The sequence below is a fragment of the Carassius auratus genome, chromosome 5 (genome assembly GCF_003368295.1).
Source record: "Carassius auratus strain Wakin chromosome 5, ASM336829v1, whole genome shotgun sequence".
Classification (NCBI taxonomy): Eukaryota; Metazoa; Chordata; class Actinopteri; order Cypriniformes; family Cyprinidae; genus Carassius; species Carassius auratus.
The window spans coordinates 17,433,879-17,457,879 of NC_039247.1; the positions used below are offsets into that span (position 1 = coordinate 17,433,879).

The window sequence follows — 24,001 nt, forward strand, 5'->3', positions numbered from 1 at the left end:
ACACCAACAAGTCAGAAAGAGTGCACTGTGCCTTTTCCTAATAGCATTCACTCACTTTGATTATAATTGCTGTAACTGTTAATCACACACAACTCCGGTTTCATTCACCAGGACTTGCAGGCCCAGGATCGAGCCCATCGTATCGGCCAGCAGAACGAAGTACGCGTATTGCGTCTGTGTACTGTGAACAGTGTGGAGGAGAAGATTTTAGCGGCGGCCAAGTATAAACTGAACGTTGATCAGAAAGTCATTCAGGCAGGCATGTTTGATCAGAAGTCGTCCAGTCATGAGCGCAGAGCCTTCCTGCAGGCTATTCTGGAGCACGAGGAACAGAATGAGGTGAGTCACTTTAACAGGCACAGATGGCAGTAAAGTTTCCCTCAGAATGAATTAGACTAGCTAATTGTATCTAGTGATGCGCTGAGGTGAAAATCACTGGAAAAAGGGCCAAAAACAAAAGGTGCCTTTTTAACTGTTTTATTACCCAGAATGAAAGCATTAATATCCAGTTGGCATTGTGCATTCAAGTTACACTTTTCCAGATAAATTGGTTTTTGCAGAATGGATATAAATCCTATCTATTTCTACAAATATAAATATGCAAATAAAACAGTTCATTTACGAGATGATGCAAATACCAAGCAGTGATTGGAATGTTCTCATCAGCCCACATGCCAATTAGTGTTCGAGTTTCACAGTTTCTCCATCCGTGATTCTCACTCTTTCAAACTTCTGTACTCTGACGCCTCTTTGGGAGCAGTAAAATTTATGTATGTGGCTTGAACAACTAGATGCATTTCAACTTGGCCGAGTCTTGTCTTCTATGAAGGGGTTTTCATTGATCGAATTGCATGCAGCCTCAAAGTTTCTTCCCCTATTGAATTTTTATATATATATATATATATATATATATATATATATATATATATATATATATATATATATATATATATATATTTATTTTTTTATTTTTTTATTTTTTTATAAAAGATCTGTGTAGTATAATGATGAAAGGTTCTTATTTTTAAATAATGTGGAGATTGTAAGGTGTTACCAAACCTAAAAACTATTCAAAATGAAAAGAATCAAATGGATAGAAAATCCCAAAAATGTCTTTCATCCTCATGTTGAAGTATGTTTGGGTATCTTTTCAAAATGTATTTTACAAACCGCACAATACGGCTACACCGGGGATGTGAGAGGGGTTAGAAACGCGGCAAGCGTGGAGGCACACAAGCTAGGCTGCTAGACCAGTGATTCCATCACACATGCTCTCAAATATTCGCTCTCTGGAAAATAAACTGGAGTTAATTCCACTCAGTCGGTTTACACAGCGTGAGACAAGGGATTGTTGTGTGTTTTTTTTCTTCTTTGAAACATGGCTAAAAGGCAACATCCTGGAGCAGTGTAACAATGCTGTGGTATTGACAAAACACTGTATACATACACATATGTGTTTGTGTGTGTGTTAAATTCCAGACAAATATCACTGTCTCTTCTGACCGCCATAATCCTTATGCTTATGAAGAGTTCAGATGCAAAAGCAAAGTGCCCTCTGAACATTTCATTTAAAATTAGCATTTTTATCAGGCTCCTGTGTTAAGGTTCAGCAATTTTGCTTTAATGGTAATGTATAGGTCCTTTTCTATGCCAGTTATTTGTAAAATAACTGAACATTATTATAGGAGCCTGATAAAAATGCTCATTTTAGAATTTCATACGGCACTTAGAGGCTTTTGCATTTGAACTCTTCATATATATATATATATTATTTCCTCCTTTCACTGACAATATTTAAAAAAAACAAAAACATTCCTTGCTATTGTGACCTATATACCTCTGTGAACATTTACCCTGTTATACAGTAGTTTATTTAAAGCCAGAAATGTCAAAATGGTAGCTTTTTTTTTAATTCATATATCTGATTTCTTGTGTTCCCATAGAACCTGATGGAAGTGATGTGCAGGTCTTAAAACTATTTGAAAATGCTTTGAAAGTGGTATTATAAAGTTTTAAATTGGAAGAGGTGATACCTGCAGGTACCCTGTGATGATTTTTGTGATTCTGCCTCTATTTTATTGGTTTAAACTTTAAATGACAGTCTAAGCTATTAAAAACATCATATTATAGAAGGTTGCTATACATTTACCCACTACAACCACAAAACAAAAAAAAACCTTTATACCTATATACTGCTTCAAAAATTGTGACCATTGTTATATATAAGCATTACATATTGGTACACAATTGCAAAGAATAAAATGGTCGTTTGTAGTTTAATTGATTTTTTTCCTTGGCTCAGCACATCATTCATTGCCTGTCTTGTTATAATGTCACTGCAGTTTGTTCATCAAATTACAGTTTATCGCTGACATAAATTACGCATTGACCCATAAGAAAATGCAATTCAGCTGAGACCAAAGTCTGTTTCTCTATTGATTTTGATTGTGACAAAGGCTAAGGGAAAGGCATGCAATTTTGGGAGACTAGCAGTAAAATTGAGCTGAATTATTTAAGGAACAGAGCAAAGCATTTCTTAGGTGTCATGTTGTTCTTAGGTGTCATGTCGCAATTATGATACGAACAAGCAAAATGTCTAAGGCACCCATACAGGGTTAATTTAAAAATCCACTTTGCCATATATGAAAATGCTAGTTATCGGTACTTGCAAAATCCTAATTGTGTCCTAATTATTTTTGTTGGCATATGTTTGTGGTTCCAGGAGGAAGATGAAGTTCCAGATGATGAAACCCTCAATCAAATGATTGCTCGAAATGAGGACGAATTTGAGTTTTTCATGGTAAGACTGAAATTACACAAAATGTGTTACTTGCACAGATAGTCCCTTGTATGGTGAGTTACAGTAATTGTTGTCGTGCGTTTAAAATCCATTTACAGCTAGAAACAGGAAACGTAATCCATTACTTTCAAACTTACGTAATCCATTAATGGCTCTTTTAGCGCATGGATTTAGACCGTCGTCGAGAGGATGCACGCAACCCTAAGCGTAAACCGCGGCTAATGGAGGAGGATGAGTTGCCATCATGGATCCTGAAGGATGATGCTGAGGTGGAGCGGCTTACCTGTGAAGAGGAGGAGGAAAAGATTTTCGGCCGTGGATCCCGTCACCGCAGAGATGTCGACTACAGCGACACACTGACAGAAAAGCAGTGGCTGAGGGTATGCTGTTTGCGTTATATTTAGTTCATTATATTTTAGTCCATGACAAACATGTAGAATGACACATGACATACACATACTACCATCCACATGTTGAGAGCTCTTGTTACCGTAGCAACAGGTAGTCTTCCACTCTTTCTAATGGTCTTTTTTTAAGCTGAATGAAGATGCACAGTGATGACTGCTCATTATGAATATTTCCAAATTTTCACGTTCAATTTGTCAAGTGACTTCACTTCAGGTTTAGTGCTGCCCAGTTTTGTAGTTTTATTTATACACTATAATAGTGTCCATTTAATATTTTGAATTAGCTTGTTTTTTTTTTTTGTTTTTTTTTTTAGATTTGGTATATAATTTTAGTAATTCAACTTATTGAATTCTGTAAATTGCCAAAACAACATTTAAAATTTTCATTTTCATTTTTTTTCAAGTTTTTCATTTAATATTTAAGTAGTGAATAAAATTTTTAATCATTTTAGTTTTCACTAGTACTGATCGAACTTCAGAAAATTTAAGATGAAAAGTACTAACTTGATCTCAAGAAGCCATAATTCATGAAGTGTTCACAGTGATCATACAATTGTAGAGCCATTAATATCTAATTAATGTGAGTGTCATAAGCAGGGCTATGCAATATTTACATTGTCATTTCAGTAATCTGCTTAAAGCTCAGCAGATTTCCGCAGGATTGGAACAGCCATCATTTATAAAAATCTGAAAATCCCCTTTCCATTGCATTTTCATTTATTAAAAGTTTTGATTAATTTGATAACCCTCTCAGTTACCAATAGGAGTGATATTTTGCCTGGGCCTAGATATGTGTGTGTGTGTGTATATAGTGATCAGTTTCACAAGGGACTGGCTTCATTGTATGATTTGATCGTTTGAATATGAATCAAATTTCAGTTTACAGGTCTGTAAGAATCAGGGTGGAGTCAGTATGTGCTGACTGAGGTTACAGCTTCAGTCACAGTGTGTTGAGAATCATGGAGCGACCGGTTACAACACTTGATTATTAAAATCAAATAGGTTATTCTTGGAGGTTTGATATCACTGGAGAAAGAACCAGTCAAAATCAAATCACAAAAAGGAAATTGAGTTTTTGAAAAATTAACAAGTACATCTTATGAAACAAAAAAATATCACTACTTATAATGATTGAACACCACATAACAGCATTACACACGTTTCCTCTGCTAGTTTTTAATGAGCTGGCGTCTTGTTAGATTCTGTAATTCTAAAGTATCAAGTGGGTTGGAAATGGGTTGAAATGTTATTTCAAAACATATCTTCACCACAAATTGATTGATAAGACGACGTTAACAACACAACAGCCAAAACAAATACAGCTCTCTTCTCTGTGTGACAATTCAACTCAATCAATTGACCCAGCTGCATCACACTGAAACCCCCAAACCCAAATAGCTCATTTTCTAGTTTTCCATCCAGACACAAATTGACTGTCCTCCTCTCTAACAAGCTTTTTCCTCTGTCATTTTCTTACATAAACCGGTCTCTGCACAGTCCTCCTAAACAATTTCAAAGCTACCCAGTGGATTGTGCCGGTCTATAATGAGTGTTCCATAGGGCACTGCGGTTGTATTTCAGTGAGGGTCCGTCTGCTGTGGGGCTTGGCTGGAAGGTAACAACAGCAAAACTGTATTTGAGCACAGAGGCTGAAGGTGTAAAGCAGCAAGGGAGGTAATTATATGTGGAGCCAGTTCCTGGTAAACAGAGAGCCACTGAGGAGTAAAAGTGTACTGAAAGAGGAAGGAAGTTTGACACAAGGAAATCAGATCTTTCAGAGCAACAGTATGGGGTCTGTGAGTTTTTATGAGGTGGAAAAAGACCACTTTTTAATCTGATTAAAGCTCTCTGACCCACCCTGCTTTTATCACGGCTTGACAGGCGATTTGGACTTCGAAAGTAATCTTAGTTCGTGCCTCACTGGGTTTTTTTTTTTTTTTTTTTTTTTTTTAGTAAAATGCACCATGAAAGTGTGAGTGCATGATAGTCTCCATACACCTAAAATGGTTTCTTTTGTAACTTATGCTTGAAGTCATTCTCCAAAATTGCTCTTACACAGGAAATTATGACAGAGCATCTCCCCATCGACACAGCTCAATGACTCAACAAATTGATTTTGTAGCTTGACTGCACAGAGTTTGACAAACAGTCAGCTGTGTTGGGGAAATGAAGTCTGTTGTGAGGTGTGAGAGAATACGTGGCAGTCTAGGGGAAATAAATACTCAGGCCATTTTCCATCTGACTTCAACCTAAAATCTGTTCTTGCGTTGTGCAATATAACATCTAAATGGGGTTACATGTGTGTGTGTGTTTCAAGAGAGGTCGGTCTCCCATGTTGCTTCAGCTGCTGAAGAGAGATCATTCACACTGACAACCAAGTCATTCGTTTTCAGTGTGAATTGGCCACTTGAGGCAAGATTAAGACATCTTGTGGGCATCTCCAGTGACTCAACAAACTTTAGAAAAGATAACTTTGTGATAATAAACACTGTGGTGCAACTGCTAATGGGAATAAACAAATTGGAGCTCATGCAATCCTTCTCCTGTGGGACACTGTAACCAAGTGTGGGCAAGTCAAAGGAGAAGTGCATGTTGCTTCGGGCGATTTCACTGTTCTTTATGTCTTGTTCTTGCCCACATACAGGGAAAACATGAACCGTTATGCCTACCAAAAAACTTTAGAAACATTAAGCGTTTTGAGTGAGTTTGATGTGATGCATTGTGCAATATTCAGCTTCATATACAGTATATAAAGACTTCCCTGTCTAAAAAAAAACATTTAGCAGCAAGATTTGGAACAGTTCAGTTCAAAGTGGTCACGAAAACACGAGATAGATGGTCATACTTCCAGAACAGCAACCATTCGATAATCCAAGAAAAAAAAGATAGAAGAGAGAAAAGGAAGATGAGATCCATGTAAACCGCACAAGGCCTGGTGGACCCTTTTTATTAGTTACCCCAACCTCCTTTGACTTATACCTAAGTTGCCATATATATTTTTTTAAAGATTAATACTTTATTTAGCAAGAACACATTCAGTTGAACAAAAATGACAGTAAAGACTTTAAAAATGTTACTTTCTATTCATCAAGAATCCTGAAAAACTAAATGAATCGTAGTTTCAAAAATATTGAGCAGCACGATTGTTTTAAATATTGGTAATAATATGAAATGTTTCTTTAGCACTAAATCAGTATATCTAAATGATTTCTGAAGAATTGTGTGAAGGATCATGTGTTATGGCTGCTGAAATATGAATATTTATAATTTACATTAAATTATAATGCTTTTTCACATTAATATGGTTTTAGCTTATTTTTGATCTAATGGATTATTTCTCTGTATTGTTTTGATAAGCCATAGATCATAGCCGCACAGTGGATGACACTGAAGTCTTTCACAGGTGCTGCTGAGCTCTTTTTTCCCTCAGATTAGTTTGGTGCCCACAGGTGCGACCTCACCATGACAACGGTTGAGGCGATGGAATAGAGGTTCCCTTTCAGTCGGTCACTCTCGACGCCACGTCGGATGACCGACGAATATGGGATATCGCTTCGATAGACCAATCTACTTCGAGTGTAAACTAAACGAGCCAATGCACATTGGCATGCAATTATTGCATCCAGCTGCCGCTGATCACTGCGTGAGTATAAGAGGGCAGCAGGTGCAATGCATACCAGCTTTTCGCTTCGGAGCCGAGCGTTAGTATCGCTCTGCTCAACTGTGTCTGCTGTGAACTACGGGTTCAGCACGCTCTCGGAAGCTTCGTGTGTTGGCGAGACGGCGCTTCAGCGGCGGTCGTTCCTGTGTCGAGTGGATTTGCACACTTCAGGTTGCACTACCCCTGTCGTGTTGCAAGCGGCCATCCCCCCTGTGCGCCTCAGCACTGAAAGAGCATTTCCTAAAAGAGCAAATTCTCTCTAAAAGAGCTTCACGGGTGCGTCTTTGTAAAGACGACGGATCGTCCTTATAAGGATGCCGTTTCACCCGTGCGTTTCTGGGTGCGGTCGTTACCTGGCACCGGGTGATGGTCACGATCGCTGCCTCACGTGTCTGGGCGTCGAGCACGCTGAGGTGGCTTTCGTGGATGAGTCATGTTCTCACTGCGGGAATATGACCATCTCGGAGCTGCAAACCAGGCTCCGCTACCTTCAGGGGGGCGGAGTCCCGTTGCCGCGGCCGCGATCTGGGGCTCGTTCTGGCGGCCGACAGACGAGAACCACTTCCGGCAGTAGCGCGAGTGGTTTGAGGATCACAGTGGTGGCAAACCCCGCAGGGAACCAACCCTCTGGGGACCATCACTCCTCTAGCACCTCCGATCCAGTGGAGCAACCCACGGAACGCGCTGGGCCCTCTTCAAGGAGCGTACCAGCGGTATCCTGTGGGACTCCCCCCGACCAGATGTCGATCTCAGCATCGGAGGGAGAGCTGTCGGATCACGGTTCGGTTGCGCTACCGTCCTCTGGGATGGTGACAAAGCCTGATTCGGATCCCGAAGTGGCAGCTATGCTTTCCCGGGCCGCCGAGAGGGTAGGGCTCGAGTGGAATCCCCCACCGCGTCCCGAGCCCTCACGGCTGGATGATTGGTTTCTCGGGGTGGTGCGCGCTGGTTCTCAGCGCCCCACCCCAGTGCCTTTCTTTCCGGAAGTGCATGACGAGCTCACCAAGTCGTGGATGGCACCTTTTACTGCCAGAAACCAGCCGGTGGGCTCCTCCTCCCTCACCACCCTCGAGGGCGGTGCAGCGAAGGGGTATTCAGGAATCCCGTCGGTGGAGCGGGCGGTAGCGATGCAATTGTGTCCTAAGTCTGCCGCCTCCTGGCGTGGAGACCCGGTGCTCCCTTCCCGGGCCTGTAGGCACTCGTCTGGTCTGACCGGCAGTGCCTATGTGGCTTGCAGGGAAGCTGCTTCCGCCTTACACGCTATGGCGTTACTGCAGGTGCACAAGGCTAAGGCACTGAAAGACCTGCACGAGGGTGGTCACGATCCAGCGCTTCTGGAAGAGCTCCGAACTGCCACTGACCTTGCGCTTCGAGCGACGAAGGTCACCGCGAGTTCGTTGGGTCGTGCGATGTCCACATTAGTGGTCCAGGAGCGCCATCTGTGGCTGGGTCTGGCAGACATGAGGGACACCGACAAGGTCCGGTTTCTCAATGCCCCTGTGTCCCAGACCGGCCTCTTCGGCGACGCAGTCGAGATTTTGGCCCAGCAATTCTCGGCTGCCCAGAAGCAGACTGAGGCGATCCGACACATCCTGCCCCGGCGGGCAGCTGCTGCTATCTCCACCCACCCGCCGGCTGCAGTGCCCCAGCCTGCTCGTCGCCGAGGGCAGCCCCCTGCATCCGCCCCTGCTCACGCGTCGCATCTGCAGCAGCCTCCAAGTGGTGCCGTTGAGCTGGGCACAGGCAGGCTGCCCCTCCCGTCCTGGCCCCCGTCAAACCTGACGGTAAGCAGAAGAGCAAGAGGCCCTGGGATGGGTGACCCAGAGAGAGGTAGCTGCTTTCTGGGGGATGGTGTAGGCACCTCTCCCTCCCCTGGAGGAGGGCCAGGCGGAGAATTTGGAAATCTCGACAGGAGAGTAGTTTCCTCCCTCTCTGGGTCCCAGGAGGGCATGGAGAGTTGCGGACGGCCAAGCACCGGACCTCACTCATCCTCCTCCTTCGCCAGATGGCAGCTGCGGGCGGTTCGAGAGCGTCAACAAAGGCCCTACTCACGCACCCTCTGCCAACCCGTGGAACCAGGTGAGCCCTGCACCCCACACTCGCACCACACTCCGGCCTGCTCACAAGCCGCCCGAGTTGGGCCCCTGTGTTCCACCTCGCTGCCCCACTGCGGGTACGGCTGTGGTTCTGCTGGTCCCGCTTGTACGGTTCTTAGGCGCCTGGTCAGCGCTACCCAGCCCGTCTCGCTGGCTTCTGCGAACCATCAGCCTCGGCTATGCGATTCAGATCGCCCGGCTTCCCCCCAAGCTCTGCGGTGTCCGCTTCACTACAGTGGAAGCGTCCGATGCCCCTGTCTTGCGGAAAGAGATCGCAGTCCTACTGGCGAAGGCCGCGATAGAGCCGGTCCCTCCAGCCGATATGAGGAAGGGGCTTTACAGCCCGTACCTCATTGTACCCAAGAAAAGCGGTGGGTTACGACCGGTCTTGGATCTGCGAGTTTTGAATCGGGCCCTCTATCGGCTACAGTTCAAAATGTTGACACAGAAACGCATTTTCAGGTGCGTCCGTCCCCAAGATTGGTTTGCAGCGATCGACCTGAAGGACGTGTACTTTCATGTGTCCATACTTCCGCGCCACAGACCTTTTCTGCGGCTTGCGTTCGAAGGACTAGCATATCAGTACAAGGTCCTGCCCTTCCGGCTGTCCCAGTCTCCCTGTGTCTTCACGGAAGTCACGGAGGCAGCTCTCGTTCCTCTCAGAGAGCAGAGTGTTCGCATTCTCAATTGGCTGATACTAGCACAGTCTCGAGATCAGTTGTGCGAGCACAGGGATGTGGTGCTCCGGCACCTGAGCCTGTTGGGCCTTCAGGTCAGCTGGGAAAAGAGCAAACTCTCACCATTGCAGAGGATCTCTTTTCTCGGTATGGAGTTGGATTCGGTCGAACAGACAGCACGCCTCACAGAGGAACGTGCGCGGTCGGTGCTAGCCTGCTTGAATACGTCCAAGAGCAGGACGGCGGTCCCACTGAAACTCTTTCGGAGGCTCCTGGGGCATATGGTGGCCACAGCGGCACTTACACCGCTCGGCCTATCACATATGAGACCGCTCCGGCACTGACTTTATGGCCGAGTCCCGAGGTGGGCGTGGAAGCGCGGCACTCACCGGGTCCAAGTTACACCGGCCTGTCGCCAAACCCTCACTCCGTGGTCAGATCTGGCATTCCTATGGGCAGGGGTGCCCCTAGAGCAGATCTCCAGGCATGCTGTGGTTTACACGCATGCCTCCACTACCGCCGGGGGGGCCACGTACAACGGGCATGCAGTCTCAGGGGTTTGGACGGGCCCGCAGCTGCAGTGGCACATCAATTGCCTAGAGTTGTTAGCAACGCACCTTGCCTTGAACCGTCTCAAAGGTCTCTTACGAGGCAAGCCTGTGCTGGTCCGATTGGACAACACTGCGACTGTTGCGTACATCAACCACCAAGGTGGTCTGCGCTCTCGTCGCATCTTGCAACTCGCCCGCCACCTCCTCCTTTGGAGTCAGAAGGTTCTGAGGTCACTTCGTGCTGTTCACATTCCAGGCCTGCTCAGTCGTACAGCCGACGAGCTGTCTTGAGCAATGCTCCCGGGAGAATGGCGACTCCATCCCCTGACGGTCCAGCTGATTTGGAGGCGGTTCAGAGCCGCTCAGGTAGACCTGTTTGCTGCTCCAGAGACCTCTCACTGCCAGGCTTTCTACTCCCTGACCGAGGGAACTCTCGGCACGGACGCACTGGCACACAGCTGGCCGCGGGACCTACGCAAGTATGCGTTTCCCCCAGTGAGCCTTCTCGCACAGACGTTGTGCAAAGTCCAGGAGGACGAGGAGCAAGTCTTAATAGTAGCGCCATATGGGCCTACTCGGACCTGGTTCCCCGAACTAGTGCTCCTCTCGACAGCCCCTCCTTGGCTGGTTCCTCTGAGGAGGGATTTACTGACTCAGAGACGGGGCACCATTTGGCACCCGCGTCCAGACCTTTGGAAACTCCATGTTTGGTCCCTGGACGGGACGCGGAGGTTCTAGGTGACCTACCCCAAGAGGTAGTTAACACCATCACTTCGGCAAGAGCACAGTCTACGAAACACGCCTATGCCTTGAAGTGGAACCTGTTCGTTGAGTGGTGTTCTTTTCGCCGAGAAGACCCCCGAAGATGCCCGATTGCGGCCGTGCTATCCTTTTTGCAGCAAGGGTTGGAGCGAAGGCTGTCTCCCTCCACCCTCAAAGTCCAGGTTGCCGCTATTGCTGCGTACCATGACCCTGTGAATGGGAAGTCTTTGGGTAAGCATGACCTCATCATCAGGTTCCTTAGAGGGGCCAGGAGGTTAAATCCATCCCGGCCCCCCTGTATACCCTCTTGGGACCTGTCTCTAGTGCTTAAATCACTACAGCAGGGCCCATTCGAGCCTTTGCATTCAGTTGAGCTAAAGTTTCTTTCATTGAAAACTGTGCTCCTGCTTGCACTGGCCTCCATCAAGAGGGTAGGGGACCTGCATGCATTTTCGGTCAACGATTCGTGCCTAGAGTTCGGGCCGGCTGACTCCCAGGTAATCCTGAGGCCCCGGCCTGGCTACGTGCCCAAGGTTCCCACTACACCCTTCAAAGACCAAGTGGTGAACCTGCGAGCGCTGCCCCTGGAGGAGGCAGACCCAGCCCTGGCTTTGCTTTGTCCTGTTCGAGCATTAAGGTGCTACGTGGACCGGACGCAAAGCTTCAGGACCTCAGACCAGCTCTTTGTCTGTTACGGAGGCCGGCAGAAGGGGAATGCCGTCTCTAAGCAGAGGATGGCCCACTGGATTGTGGATGCCATAACCCTGGCTTATCAGGCTCAGGATGTGCCCTGCCCGTTCAGGCTTCGAGCTCACTCAACTAGAAGTGTTGCATCCTCCTGGGCGCTGGCTCGGGGCGCCTCGCTGACAGATATTTGTAGAGCTGCGGGCTGGGCGACCCCTAACACGTTCGCTAGGTTCTATAGCCTTCGTGTAGAGCCGGTATCCTCCTGTGTTCTCACCTCAAACGGGTAGTGGCACTGAGAGGCCCCGGTTAGTGTCGGCTTGCTAAAACTGCTCCAGAGTGTCCGAACTGTAGACCCTGTTGAGTTCCTCCATCACCCTAGGCAGCTGGACGCGGCGGAACGTCCGGCGCCAGGCCTTCATGATGAATCCGTGAGAACCATGGAAGGCTGGGCTCCATATTGAGACCTAAGCGGTACTCGTATGTGTATAGTCCACGGTATAGCCTTAGAGCCCGTGTTTCCCCGGCAGACTTCTGCCTTCCCAAGAGGGTTTTAATCACCTCAAATTTCTCCGTATACTCCTAAACGGATGCTATATGTGTATTTGCCTCCGAGACCTCCTTCGGGAAGGATGGGGCTTCCGCAGCGTCCCGGCTCCAAGCGGACCGGGTACGTTTTCCCAGTGTTATCCAATCTCACCCAGTGAGGTAGTGCTTTGACAATGGTGAGTGGAGCTACTTGTTCTGAGCCCTGGCCTACACCTAATAGGGGCGCAGGCGGCTCGCACAGGGCACTGGAAGGGGCAGCACCCATGGCGCTTTGATAGGGATCCCATATTCGTCGGTCATCCGACGTGGCGTCGAGAGTGACCGACTGAAAGGGAACGTCTCGGTTACGTATGGTAACCCTCGTTCCCTGAAGGAGGGAACGGAGACGCCACGTCCCGTCGCCATGGTTGCTGTACCGCCGCTGAGCTGCCGGGTTCCCGGCTCGGCTCCTCAGCGAAAAACTGGTATGCATTGCACCTGCTGCCCTCTTATACTCACGCAGTGATCAGCGGCAGCTGGATGCAATAATTGCATGCCAATGTGCATTGGCTCGTTTAGTTTACACTCGAAGTAGATTGGTCTATCGAAGCGATATCCCATATTCGTCGGTCATCCGACGTGGCGTCTCCGTTCCCTCCTTCAGGGAACGAGGGTTACCATACGTAACCGAGACGTTATCAATATTGGCTCAGTGTTACTAAAACCCAGCCAGAGGCGTCCCTGCAGACAGCCAACATTTGAACCCAGGATCTCAGCCACGGGATGCATCATTTGAGTTCTCTGGAAACAGCCTTTAAAAGGATGATGTGTACCCCCTGCTCTGACCTGATGATGGATAATGCACAAAATTGATGTGGTGCAAAAAAGCATACATAATGTTTTTTTTTTTTTTTTTTTTTTTTTTTATTTATTACATAAACGTGAACAGCATACATTTATGTACACTTCCACTCAGAAGTTTGAAGTAAGATTTTTTTAATGTTTAAATATAATCAGAACTGTTTTCTATACTAATATATTACAAAATGTTTAATATATTACAAAATATATTCCTTTTATGGCAATGCTGTCATTACGCCAGTCGTCAGTGTCACATGATCCTTTAGAAATCATTCTTATATGCTGATTTAATGCTCAAGAAACATTTCTTATTATTATAAATGTTGAAAACTGTTTTGTGTGTGTGGAAACCGCAATATTTTTTTCCCATGTTTCTATGAATAGAAAGTTCAAAAGAACAGCATTTATCTGAAATATACATCTTTTATAATGTTATAAATGTCTTTATTGTCACTTTCAGTCAATCAGATAAATACGTTTAGCTGAATAAAAGTATGAATTAAAACAAAATTATAATATAAAATAAAAACGTATAGACCACAACATTTTGAATGGTATGATACAATGGGTTAAATGTGAAGTAAACTTAAATGAGACCTTTTTTTTTTTTGTGCATTTAGTTAGGTTTCTGTCATGTCTGCCAGCTCAGAAAAGCTGAAAGAAAACATGCAGCCAGTTTGCCATGAGCTGTCTGAGTCTGAAACAGTCATCCAGCGAGCTGTGTCAATCTGCTGTCTGTTGCTATGTAGATAGCTAGCTAAGCTATTTGAATAAGACTACCTCTGAGCTATGGATATATGGATATTTTCACGTGTCTTGTGTTGACAAACCCCACGGAAGAGACTGTCGCGGTTGTCGACAAGATGAAAAGGCTGTTGTATCACTTTACAAATCAAGAATATTTACTAAAGTATGTTACAGACATTTCGTGAACACCCCAAAGCGTCATACCAACTTGTGGAAAATGACCATCACATGTCCCCTTAAATCTAACTGACTTGAAAGTGGATGAAGGCATATGCTTGTTAAAACGGGACATTAACTTTCTGAATTTTCTTGCAATGACAAATACAAACTCAAGATTAGTTTAGTTATTGATTTAATTTTGTGTTCTTTCAAAACATGCTATTTTGGGTAGGATATAGGCCTGGGCCCTCTTTCATAACATCTTGGTAGAGAATTAAAATCATAACTGCACCACTGAAACTCTCACATTAATGTGTTTTCATATATGAGTTTTGATTTCAAAAGCTGAAAGTCTGTTTGCTCATTGTTCATTTCTGGCTCTGTGCATTCGTATTATGCTCAAGTGAGGGCTCTGGCTCAGCTGCATAACAGGTGTGTTGATTGACTTTGCACTGAGGATCAAGCCTGCCGCTTTACGATAACCAACTTTTTTTAACCAACTTTTGAGCTTTTTCAGAAGAGAAAATCGTAAAAATCTTAGCCAAAAATAAAGATATGTGTATATGTGTTTTGCTCTGGAAGTTGTTGGATTCACTGCATAGTTCTTAGTTTCGATGAAGTCTCACTCATTTGGTAGTGAAATTACAAGTTTTTGTGCCTATTTTGAGGTTTTAAAATCCCACTGTGCAGACGAACCCAGCAGGATCACTTGTTTAGTTCTGCTTTACAATGGGGCAGGTGTTAGACCAAACCCGATAGCACAAATGCAATGAACCATACAGTACAGTGCATTCACTGAAGGCAAATGACTCATTCTGTGTAAATATTCATGCCAAATGTGTGTTCAGAGGAAACTGAAAGATGAGAGAATCCCTCTATATCCATCTGTGTAACAAAAGGAAGAGCAAGATGGAGAGGAGATGCCAGACAGATGGATTTAATTAAGATCAGTTACGTACAAATACTGATCTCAATCATATGAAAGTCCAAATGGCTCTATAATTTGGGCCCATAGTCAGTTTCTCTGTAGTCAGTAGTTTCTTTTACTTCTAGATGTAGTTTATGCTAATGAACATGGCTTTGATGGCTGGCTTCGGGGAGTTAGTCAAAATCAAATATTAACTGTTATACATAGTAGCATAATCAGTGAAATTTGCATTGGTGGAATCACACCAATGGAATTTTTCTATTTGGCATGTATTTGATTCAGCACTTGATTTAGAAGATTTAGATGAAAAGACTTCAGTCCCAAATGGCGTACATGCCTGGCCAAATTTTCTTTGGCAGATGAAATGTAGATTGTATCACCACGTAGATCTGAGTGCAAATTGCCAGTACACAGTGAATATAGTCTACCAATTAACAATTGTATCTTTGTACCTTTACCTTTCATGCCATAATTTCCCTTGAAAATGTATCTTCACATCATTAAATACCCATCATGACCCTTACTGTTGAACTTGACCTCTGGCAGGCTATAGAGGATGGCAACCTGGAGGAAATCGAAGAGGAAATACGGCTGAAGAGGCGCAAGCGTAGGAGACACGTGGACAAAGACCTGAGGCGTGAGGAAGGAGACAAGGCCAAGAAAAGAAGAGGACGTCCTCCGGCAGAGAAGCTTTCCCCAAACCCACCCAAACTGACGAAACAGATGAATGCCATCGTTGATACTGTCATCAATTACAGAGATGCGTAAGTGCTGTTAAACTTCCACAAATAGCTCATAGTGGCAGTCCATTCAATTTACAATAGATTAATTGTGAACATTACAAATGCAAAATGCGCATACAAAATATAAAAATAGGATATCAACTAAGCTATTTTTAAATGACAAATTTAGATAAATATACTTGAGAAAGTTGTGGTGTTTTTATGGTATGGTATTTATGGTATTTTAAGTTAACTTTTTTTGTATGTACCATAAGTCTCTTATGCTCACAAAGGCTGCATTTAATAAATCAAAATACAGTAAAAACAGTATTATGGCATATCAAATATGTATTATTTACAGTCTATTATATTAGAATTAATATAATTCAAAACAAATTCAAGACATTGTAAAAGAGCATAATAGGACCCCTTTAAAATTTTTGTGGAAACCGTGATACTTTTTGTGCAGGGTTTTTTTAAGAAATAAAAAGTTCAAGAACAGCATTTATTTGAAATCTAAATCTTTTGTAGTGCAATTATTTTATAGCTTTTTGTAGAACAAATTTTATATTTAATTTCAGTATTTAAAAAATATGCATGTGAAAATTTATTATTGTAGTAATAATGATAATACATGCCCCTTTTTATATGATTTTTAAGGGTGTGGGAATGGGGATAGAGTAAGGATAACCTTCAAATTACAACATAGTGTTTTATTTTAGCATACAGTACATAGTATTAGTTTACAATTACATTAGTCTCAGTATGTCATGTTCTCCCAGTTAGCATAGACATAATACATCTGACCCTGTCAGTGAAGCTGATGTATGGTCATTGGTCATTGTTGGACTTGATCACACTTTCACAGTATTTCCAACAATAAACATTGTTTACAGTGAAATTCCCTATGCCTGAGTACGTGGGTCCAGGTTTTTACAAGCCAAGGGTGTGTGAATAATTTCTGGTATGCCTGGGTGCGCACCTGTGTCAGGGATGTGACATGTTGGGCAATTTACTGTTGCAGCTCCAGCTAGTTCTCCCTCACTGCTCAGATGATTAACTGAACACATTTGCAATTTGAAAATGATTCATTGGCAATTAATAAGCTTAATTCAATTAAATGTTTGTGTTGATTAATCAGTGTTCTTATTTGTAGTTGGCGGAACATCACTCTCATAATGCATTGATTTTGGGTAATGATATGCTGTCTGTCATGCCCATCTGAGAATTTTTAATGGTTTGATTTTGGAGGATTTGGAATTGTATGAGCTTCTCTTGTCAGGAAAAAAAACTCATTGCTTGACGTGTCACCCAATTACGCTCCAATGCCTCAAATTTAAGTTAATTCATCAGATTGACATGCTGGGTGACTCTCTTGGTGGTCCTCATGACAACGTCCTGGTTAACAGCACATATCAGTTGTGGAATAATAATTTTGCTGTCTGAACATGGCAGTAATTTTACATGATAGACAAATCTCTCTAATCTAGCCCATATTTAAAACCAAGACATCTAGAAATGTCAGTTAGGTAGTGTTTAAACATCTCAGAAACAGACAGCCTCTGCTATTATTTCAAATTTATGACAATGTGGAACTTGATGAATCACATAATGTGAAAACTGAGCACTGCTGCATTTCTCTTTAAGTGACAAGAAACCCAGTCTCAGAGAGTACCACACTCTCATGACTAATCACAAATAAGAGAGGATAAAATGTTTTCAGCTGGAATTTTAGTTGAAGTTTAGTTGAAGTTGAAGTTAATTTATTAAGTAATTTCTGTCACTAGCGCAGCAATGACTGTTTTCAAACAGGTTTTCTGAACGGAGAGTTCAGGCCATTGGTCAGCAGATAGTACCCCTCAAACTTTAAAATATTTAAAGGAGATAGTTCACCCAAAAAGAAATATTTGCTGGAAATGTACTCAACATCAGGCCATCCAAAATGTAGATGAGTTTGTTTCTTAATTGGAACAGATTATAGATCCTCTGCAGTGAATGGGTGCCATTAGAATAGTCCAAACAGTTAATGAACTCCAGTGAATCCATCAATTAACGTCTTGTAAAGTGAAAAGCTGTGTGCTAGCAATTAACAAATCCATGAAGATCTTTTTTAACTTCAAATCATTAGAGCTGGGTTGAAAATATAGAAAAGGTATAGTTAAAATATCGATTCTTTCATTTTCATAAACCAATGTTGATCTACTCCGTTTTCAAGCTGATAGTAAAATGTATTGAAGCATAATTTGAAGCCTATTATTTATATTTTATGCATGATTGAATAAATCTGTCATGAAAAGAAGCTATGGCATCCACGGTTTAAATGTTTCGATTTAAAAAATAAACTGGAATAGAAACTTATCATTAGAAACAAATATGTCAATATGGTTTTGATGTGAGAGGACAGAGCATTGAGCGTTTTTATAATGAGAGAGTCATATTTTGGTCAGGAGTGAGAGTTTTAAGTTAAAATGCTTAATGATGGATATGTTTCTTGCAAACACACACCTTTTTAAGCTGTTACCTGTTGGATAGGAGTTGTAACTGGTGGATTATTGCAATGCTTTTATGAGCTGTTTGGACTCTCATGCTGACGGCACCCATTCACTGCACAGGATCCATTGGTGAGCAAGTCATGTAATGCTAAATTTCTTCAAATCCTTTCTTCATATCGACATCTTAAGTAAATTTTCATTTTAATACATATTGTTGGATTTTAATATTGGTGCATCCCACCCTACATATGTCTTGCTTGTAGTTCTCCTTGTGTATTAAGCCAAGATAGGAGAAGAAATATCATATTAAAAAACTATGCACCTTTTTTTAAATAGTCTTATAAGTAGATTGTTTTCCAATTAATTTAGCTAGTTTTGTTGTTGTTGCTTTATGTCGTCATAATAATGCCATAGCAGGCTGAGACGGCAGTTTTGAAATGTTATACTAAGCTAAATGCTATGAGTTCGCGCTTAGTTGAAATCTGTTTAACATTGTGCTGCAGTCAGTGTGAACCCTGAGACTTACACTAAATGTGCATCTGCAGCAAAAACTATAAATTGAGTTGAGTATGAAGGTCGACACACTATAATTGCACCAATTTGAGCCTTGATTTAATCACTGGATGTGTAATGAATCATCTGCGCTGTGTCATGAATACTTAGAGCATCTGTTACAGACAGATATGGGCCAGATGTCAGGATCCTGTGAGGTAAAAAAAAAAATACTTCGTCACCAGTATGTCTGAAGAAATATTGCTTCTCCAGGCCTTTATACCAATTCCTGTTGCCGTGGATTTAGACTTGTGTTGTCTCCGGTTGGCTTGGGGCGAGCTTGAGGGTCAATGGTCAGTAAAGCACCAATCTGAAGATAATGTAAAGCAGCTGGACATTATTCCACCAGAGTTTATCTCTCAGTGTGCAGTCAGAGGAAGTCAGGATAACGCTCAATCTCTGCTTGTGATCACAGATCAGGCCGTCAGCTCAGCGAAGTCTTTGTGCAGCTGCCCTCCAGGAAAGAGCTCCCTGAATACTATGAACTGATAAGGAAGCCAGTGGACTTCAAAAAGATCAAGGTAAGCGAGTTACTGTACATCTTTTATTTTAGTGTAACCCTTAAGCCAGCACACGTCTGAACATCACACATTATATGTTCTGCTGTGACATCATCGTACGAACAGAACTGGCACACTGGGTGATAATGGGATTACCCTGCATTACAGAGTTGTTTTTTTGATGCAAGATAAGATAAACTGATGTTTTTGTCCTTATAAAGGGTCGCTGTACTTGCCTTATGTGTTCATTTGATAATGTTTGTTTCTCTCATTATCTGAAGCATCTCTTAACTGGCATTTTCCTGAGTTGTTAAAGTTGACCCCTACAGGGGAAGGATGTTTCGGTGTTAGAAATGTTCTTGTTCTTGCAGGAGCGTGTGCGCAGCCACAAGTACAGGAGTGTGAGCGATCTGGAGAAAGACGTCATGCTTCTTTGTCACAACGCTCAGACTTATAATCTAGAGGGCTCTCAGGTGAGTGAATAAATGGATTGAACACTTTCCATTACTGTCTTATGTATGAATTGAATAGTAGCACTACACCATGATTTTGCAGTGATTATATGTTGCATGAATTCCATGAAGTCCCTGTCATATGAGCAGACAGTAGGCATGCCATTACTGTACAAAGACTTGAATAGACACTGATCACTTTGAACATCATGCACTATAATATTTGGATTTGTCTGAAGTGTATTACTGCCCATGCACACATGTAATTAATTTAAAGCTGTATAAGAAATGCACATTATATTTATATCTTTACATAATTTGCATGCCGATCTCTTCGTGCAGTACTTTCATGGTGGCTTTTGGATTGTGTATTTTTTAGAGGATTACTGGATTACTGACCAGATTTTGTCTGTGTGTTTGAAATCAATATTTCAGGTTTTCTGAAATGAGCATAATCTGTTGATTGAGTCCAGACCTCTGCAAAAATATAATACCATTTTTATCCTGTCGCTTTAAACAGTTCTTGGCAACACTTTTTATTTGAAAGCAGTGCTGCTCATAGGTTATGTGTTCATTAATATTTTCACTTCACCTTTCCAGCTTTTAAAAATTTTTTCCAGATATGTATTGACATGCAGATTACTGGCGTTGAAGATTTATGAATTTGTTCCTGTTTTATTTGTTTGTCATTGCTTTTAATTCACCGTCTGTTTTTTGTAGATCTATGAGGACTCCATTGTTCTTCAGTCAGTATTCAAGAGTGCAAGACAAAAGCTTGCTAGTGAGGAAAGCGATGATGACAGCAATGATGATGATGATGATGATGATGAAGATGACGACGAGGAATCGGAGGAAGAATGTACGATTTTTTTTATTAACAAAGGATAATGATTACTGATAACTAAGGCTCAACATATCTCTTAAATTGCTTGAGAAGTGCAGTTTCCTTTGTTTTGTTTGGGAGGCACAAAATATTAATAATTCAAATCCAAAAGCCTAAACCATTTTTTTTATAGTCATAAAGCCGCCTTTTCATTATCTCTGAAGTCAATAATTTCCGTTGAAAGGGCTGCAGAGTTCCAATCAGAACTTGAGCATTGAAATATTTAACCTTTTGCAACAAGAACAAAAGCGTCCACCAGACCAAATGTTATGCATTTTAATTTAAATCACTGAGGTGAGAATTATTAATGTTTTAAAACTTTCATCTTTAAACATTCTTTTTTGTAAAATAAGTGGTTATGAATATATGTTTGTTTTTGATTTTTTGGCGGTCATTTGTTTTGTGCAGATATAATTCTACATTAATTTTTCTTTAATTTTAACTTGAATAAGTGAGTGGCTTAATGGCCAATTTGAAGTTCCATGCAAGTGCCGCTAGGGGACAAAATGCGACAATTTTATGCAAATGTCAGAGATAGTAGAAAGGTGGCTGAAGGCATCACATACGGTAGGTGAACATGATTTTCTACTTGCTATTCAATCTCAGGTGGTATTGGTGGGAGGGACATTCTCAATCGACAGCATATGATTGGACAAAAATCAGTGCAGAATCAAAATAGAACTGTGGCGAGTGGGGCGGGGCACGTCTCTCGGCCCCGCCCCACTCACCACAAGAATATTACATTTGTATATCTAGTAAAAGTGAATTCTGTAATTTTTTTGATCGAGTACACTGGCATGTTGTTGACTTTAAGTCCACAAAACACTAAGGATTCAAATGAGGCCTTTAATGTTTAGTATTCAGTGTACATTTGATCAAGCAAACAGGTTAACAGCAAAGTATTTAGCGAATAAGAAGGAAGTGGGTGGTATTTGAAAGGATAGCCTTGTGCTAGATGTGAGTGGAATTTGAAACAATATGGGTTCTCATAGTGTTATTCTGTTAAAATGACTATTTCTATACGCTAATTTGTATTTATATCTCTTTTTCAGTGTAGAGTTGTTATTTTTATTTAAATTCTCATTTATTATGATTTTTTTTTTTTTTTTTTAAGCTAAGTCAGTGAAGGTGAAAATAAGGCTGAGTAAACGGGAAGAGAGAAGTCAGGACAAAGGCAAGAAGAGACCAAGTCGTGGAAAGGCCAAGCCCGTGGTCAGTGATGATGACAGCGAGGAAGATCAGGAGGAGAACGTAAGTCCACCATTCCTCTCATCACTTAGGCCTGTCATTGATACAGTCTGTTTAGCAGGTTGACATTTACCTTCATTAGATTATAGGAATCAAAACCTCAGGTGCATACATTGACATTTTGACTGAACATGCTTGAGGAGCATGTTATCACCATAAAACACAGACACACACAAACACACACACACACACACACACACACACACAAAAACAGGCTTTGCTTGAGTGCTTATGGGACGCCTAACTGCGAAGAGGTGCTGCCACTCAATGTAGCCCACAGACAGCCTCTAAAAACTCAACGGAGAGAATTATTGACGCTTCTAGGAGGTGTTCGAGATGTTATGCAGCTCCCAGAAGGAATCATTTAACAGAAAAAGGATAAACTGTGCTCTTAAACTGTTTTAATTCCACTCTCTTTATCCCATCTGCTGCAGTTCAAGAGGAAAATGTAAGTCTCTGTTTCTCTCACTTTCGCATACACTTTCTTTCCATTGTGTAATTGCTTCATGACTGAATATCAATCCTCATGTAAAGTCAGTGTGAATATGTCAGAGCTGTGTAAGCAAGGTCCATGAGTCAGTGTGAGATTGTCCCATTAACCAAATATAAGGAGGTGCATTCAGTAACCAGCTCAGTGCAGGAATAATGAGCCTCTGCAGACCATCAGTCAGTCCGGTGTGGTGTGTGCATGACGGAGGTCACTGAAGCTCTGCCGCGGGGCGCCCTGTGCTCTGCACGTGTGTGTAATACGGTTGTGTGTTTGTTTTCAGGAGCAGTCAGAGGGGAGCCACAGCGACGATGAGTGAGGAGGAGATGAGCTGATCATCAGCATTTGCTTCTTTTATTCTCTTCCCTCACCCAGCTCAATTATTCTGTGCTTTACTTAAGGCTTTCTAAAAGAATTATAGTTATTTTTCTCTCTCTTTCTTTTTGTTTTATTTTATTGTATGTTTAAACACTTTGTCCTGTGCATTTCTCCTCTCTTTTTTTGTTTGTTTGTGAGGATGTGAAACATCCTCACATTTTGCACCTTTAATAGCTTACAGTTATTCTGAAATTTCCCTTTGCGCAGTGGGGTATCTTAGAGATGATTTCTGTATGCTTGTAAATAATTTACATTTATGCAAGTGTTTAAAAAACAATATAAATTTGATTTGCATCAAAGAACATCATTTATAAGCTATTAAGACCTTTAAAAAAAATTACACCTTGATTAAACCATTTGTTTCAAATTTACAAAGCATATCAAAACGTTTTCAGGTGTTACTTAAAGTGTCATCACATGAGCATTTTGTATCATCTAGATTAGGTCATATGTTCTAGTGACTTCTGTATTGTATTGCATGCAGCACAAAAGCCAGCAGAGATTACAAATGAATTTGAGATCGGAGAGCCGATCAGTCCTGTACCATTTCAGTGGTATTTGAAATAAGAATTTGACAAGCTTTCTATCATATCCATAGATGTGGCAGTTTCTCTTTTTGCCTCTTTGGTGTCTTTCATTCACTGGTTTTATACTCCGTAGTCTGATTGCTGCTTGTTCAAAGGACAAATGCAGATTCTGTTGCAGTGTAATTTGCTTTACTTTCTTTAAAAGTAGAAAATATATATATATATTTACAGTGGAGTGTCTCAGTATTTCAATTTTTCAAAGCTCATGCCAATAAGAAAACCAGTATTTTCCAGCGTATTATGTCAGACTATAAACCAGCTCAGATTGGCTACCTTTTTTCGTCTATTGATATTTTTCTATTTGCATTTCAAAAACAACAACAGTGTTATTAAGAAATTGGATGGTTTTTAAAAAAAACGATTCTTTGCTCTTATACTGTATTGGTAGAAATATGTATTATTCTTTTTTTATTGATTGTTATTGCTTTAAAATGTACTCTGTTCATAATCTTGTCATAATATTTACTCTCCTTGCATACTCTCTTTGTGGTTGTAGCTCATTGCCAAAAGTAAACATCAACAATGATGAACCTTCGCTTGTTGTTCTGTTTCTTTTTATATTGTAATGGTATACTGATTGTCTTTATGAAATTATTGTGACTTGACTGATATACTGTATTTCCATGTTTGAAATGCTCCTCTACTAACAGACATGCAAATTAAATCCTTGTGTACCAGTCATGTTGTGGTACAGTAGGGACATCTGCAAAATTCCTGTATGATGTTTTAAGAGTATGGCTTCATACTCTGCTTTATTAAAATAGAAGCTTAATTTCCATAGGAGTCATTAGAGATGATTAATTTTCCACTTTGCAGGTGCTGTTTATGTAAATCCACTA

General features: G+C 41.9%; 1 protein-coding gene across 6 annotated transcripts in view; it reads left to right on the forward strand.

The window, feature by feature from the left end:
- The window catches only part of LOC113079070 (probable global transcription activator SNF2L2), a 55,124-nt gene extending 31,427 nt beyond the window's left edge, over nt 1-23,697 (forward strand). For 2 of the 6 annotated variants that reach the window (XM_026251266.1, XM_026251280.1), the window contains exons 26-35: nt 112-339; nt 2,723-2,800; nt 2,962-3,180; nt 15,408-15,625; nt 19,043-19,148; nt 19,499-19,600; nt 20,300-20,438; nt 21,577-21,713; nt 22,145-22,158; nt 22,481-22,532. In XM_026251266.1, coding sequence (XP_026107051.1) covers nt 112-339; nt 2,723-2,800; nt 2,962-3,180; nt 15,408-15,625; nt 19,043-19,148; nt 19,499-19,600; nt 20,300-20,438; nt 21,577-21,713; nt 22,145-22,158; nt 22,481-22,532 — 1,293 coding nt within the window. Of the gene's footprint in view, nt 1-111; nt 340-2,722; nt 2,801-2,961; nt 3,181-15,407; nt 15,626-19,042; nt 19,149-19,498; nt 19,601-20,299; nt 20,439-21,576; nt 21,924-22,144 lie in introns of those variants that run through there. The other 4 variants (XM_026251272.1, XM_026251300.1, XM_026251295.1 and 1 more) reach the window with 4 other exon arrangements.
- The last annotated feature ends 304 nt before the right edge of the window (nt 23,698-24,001 follow it).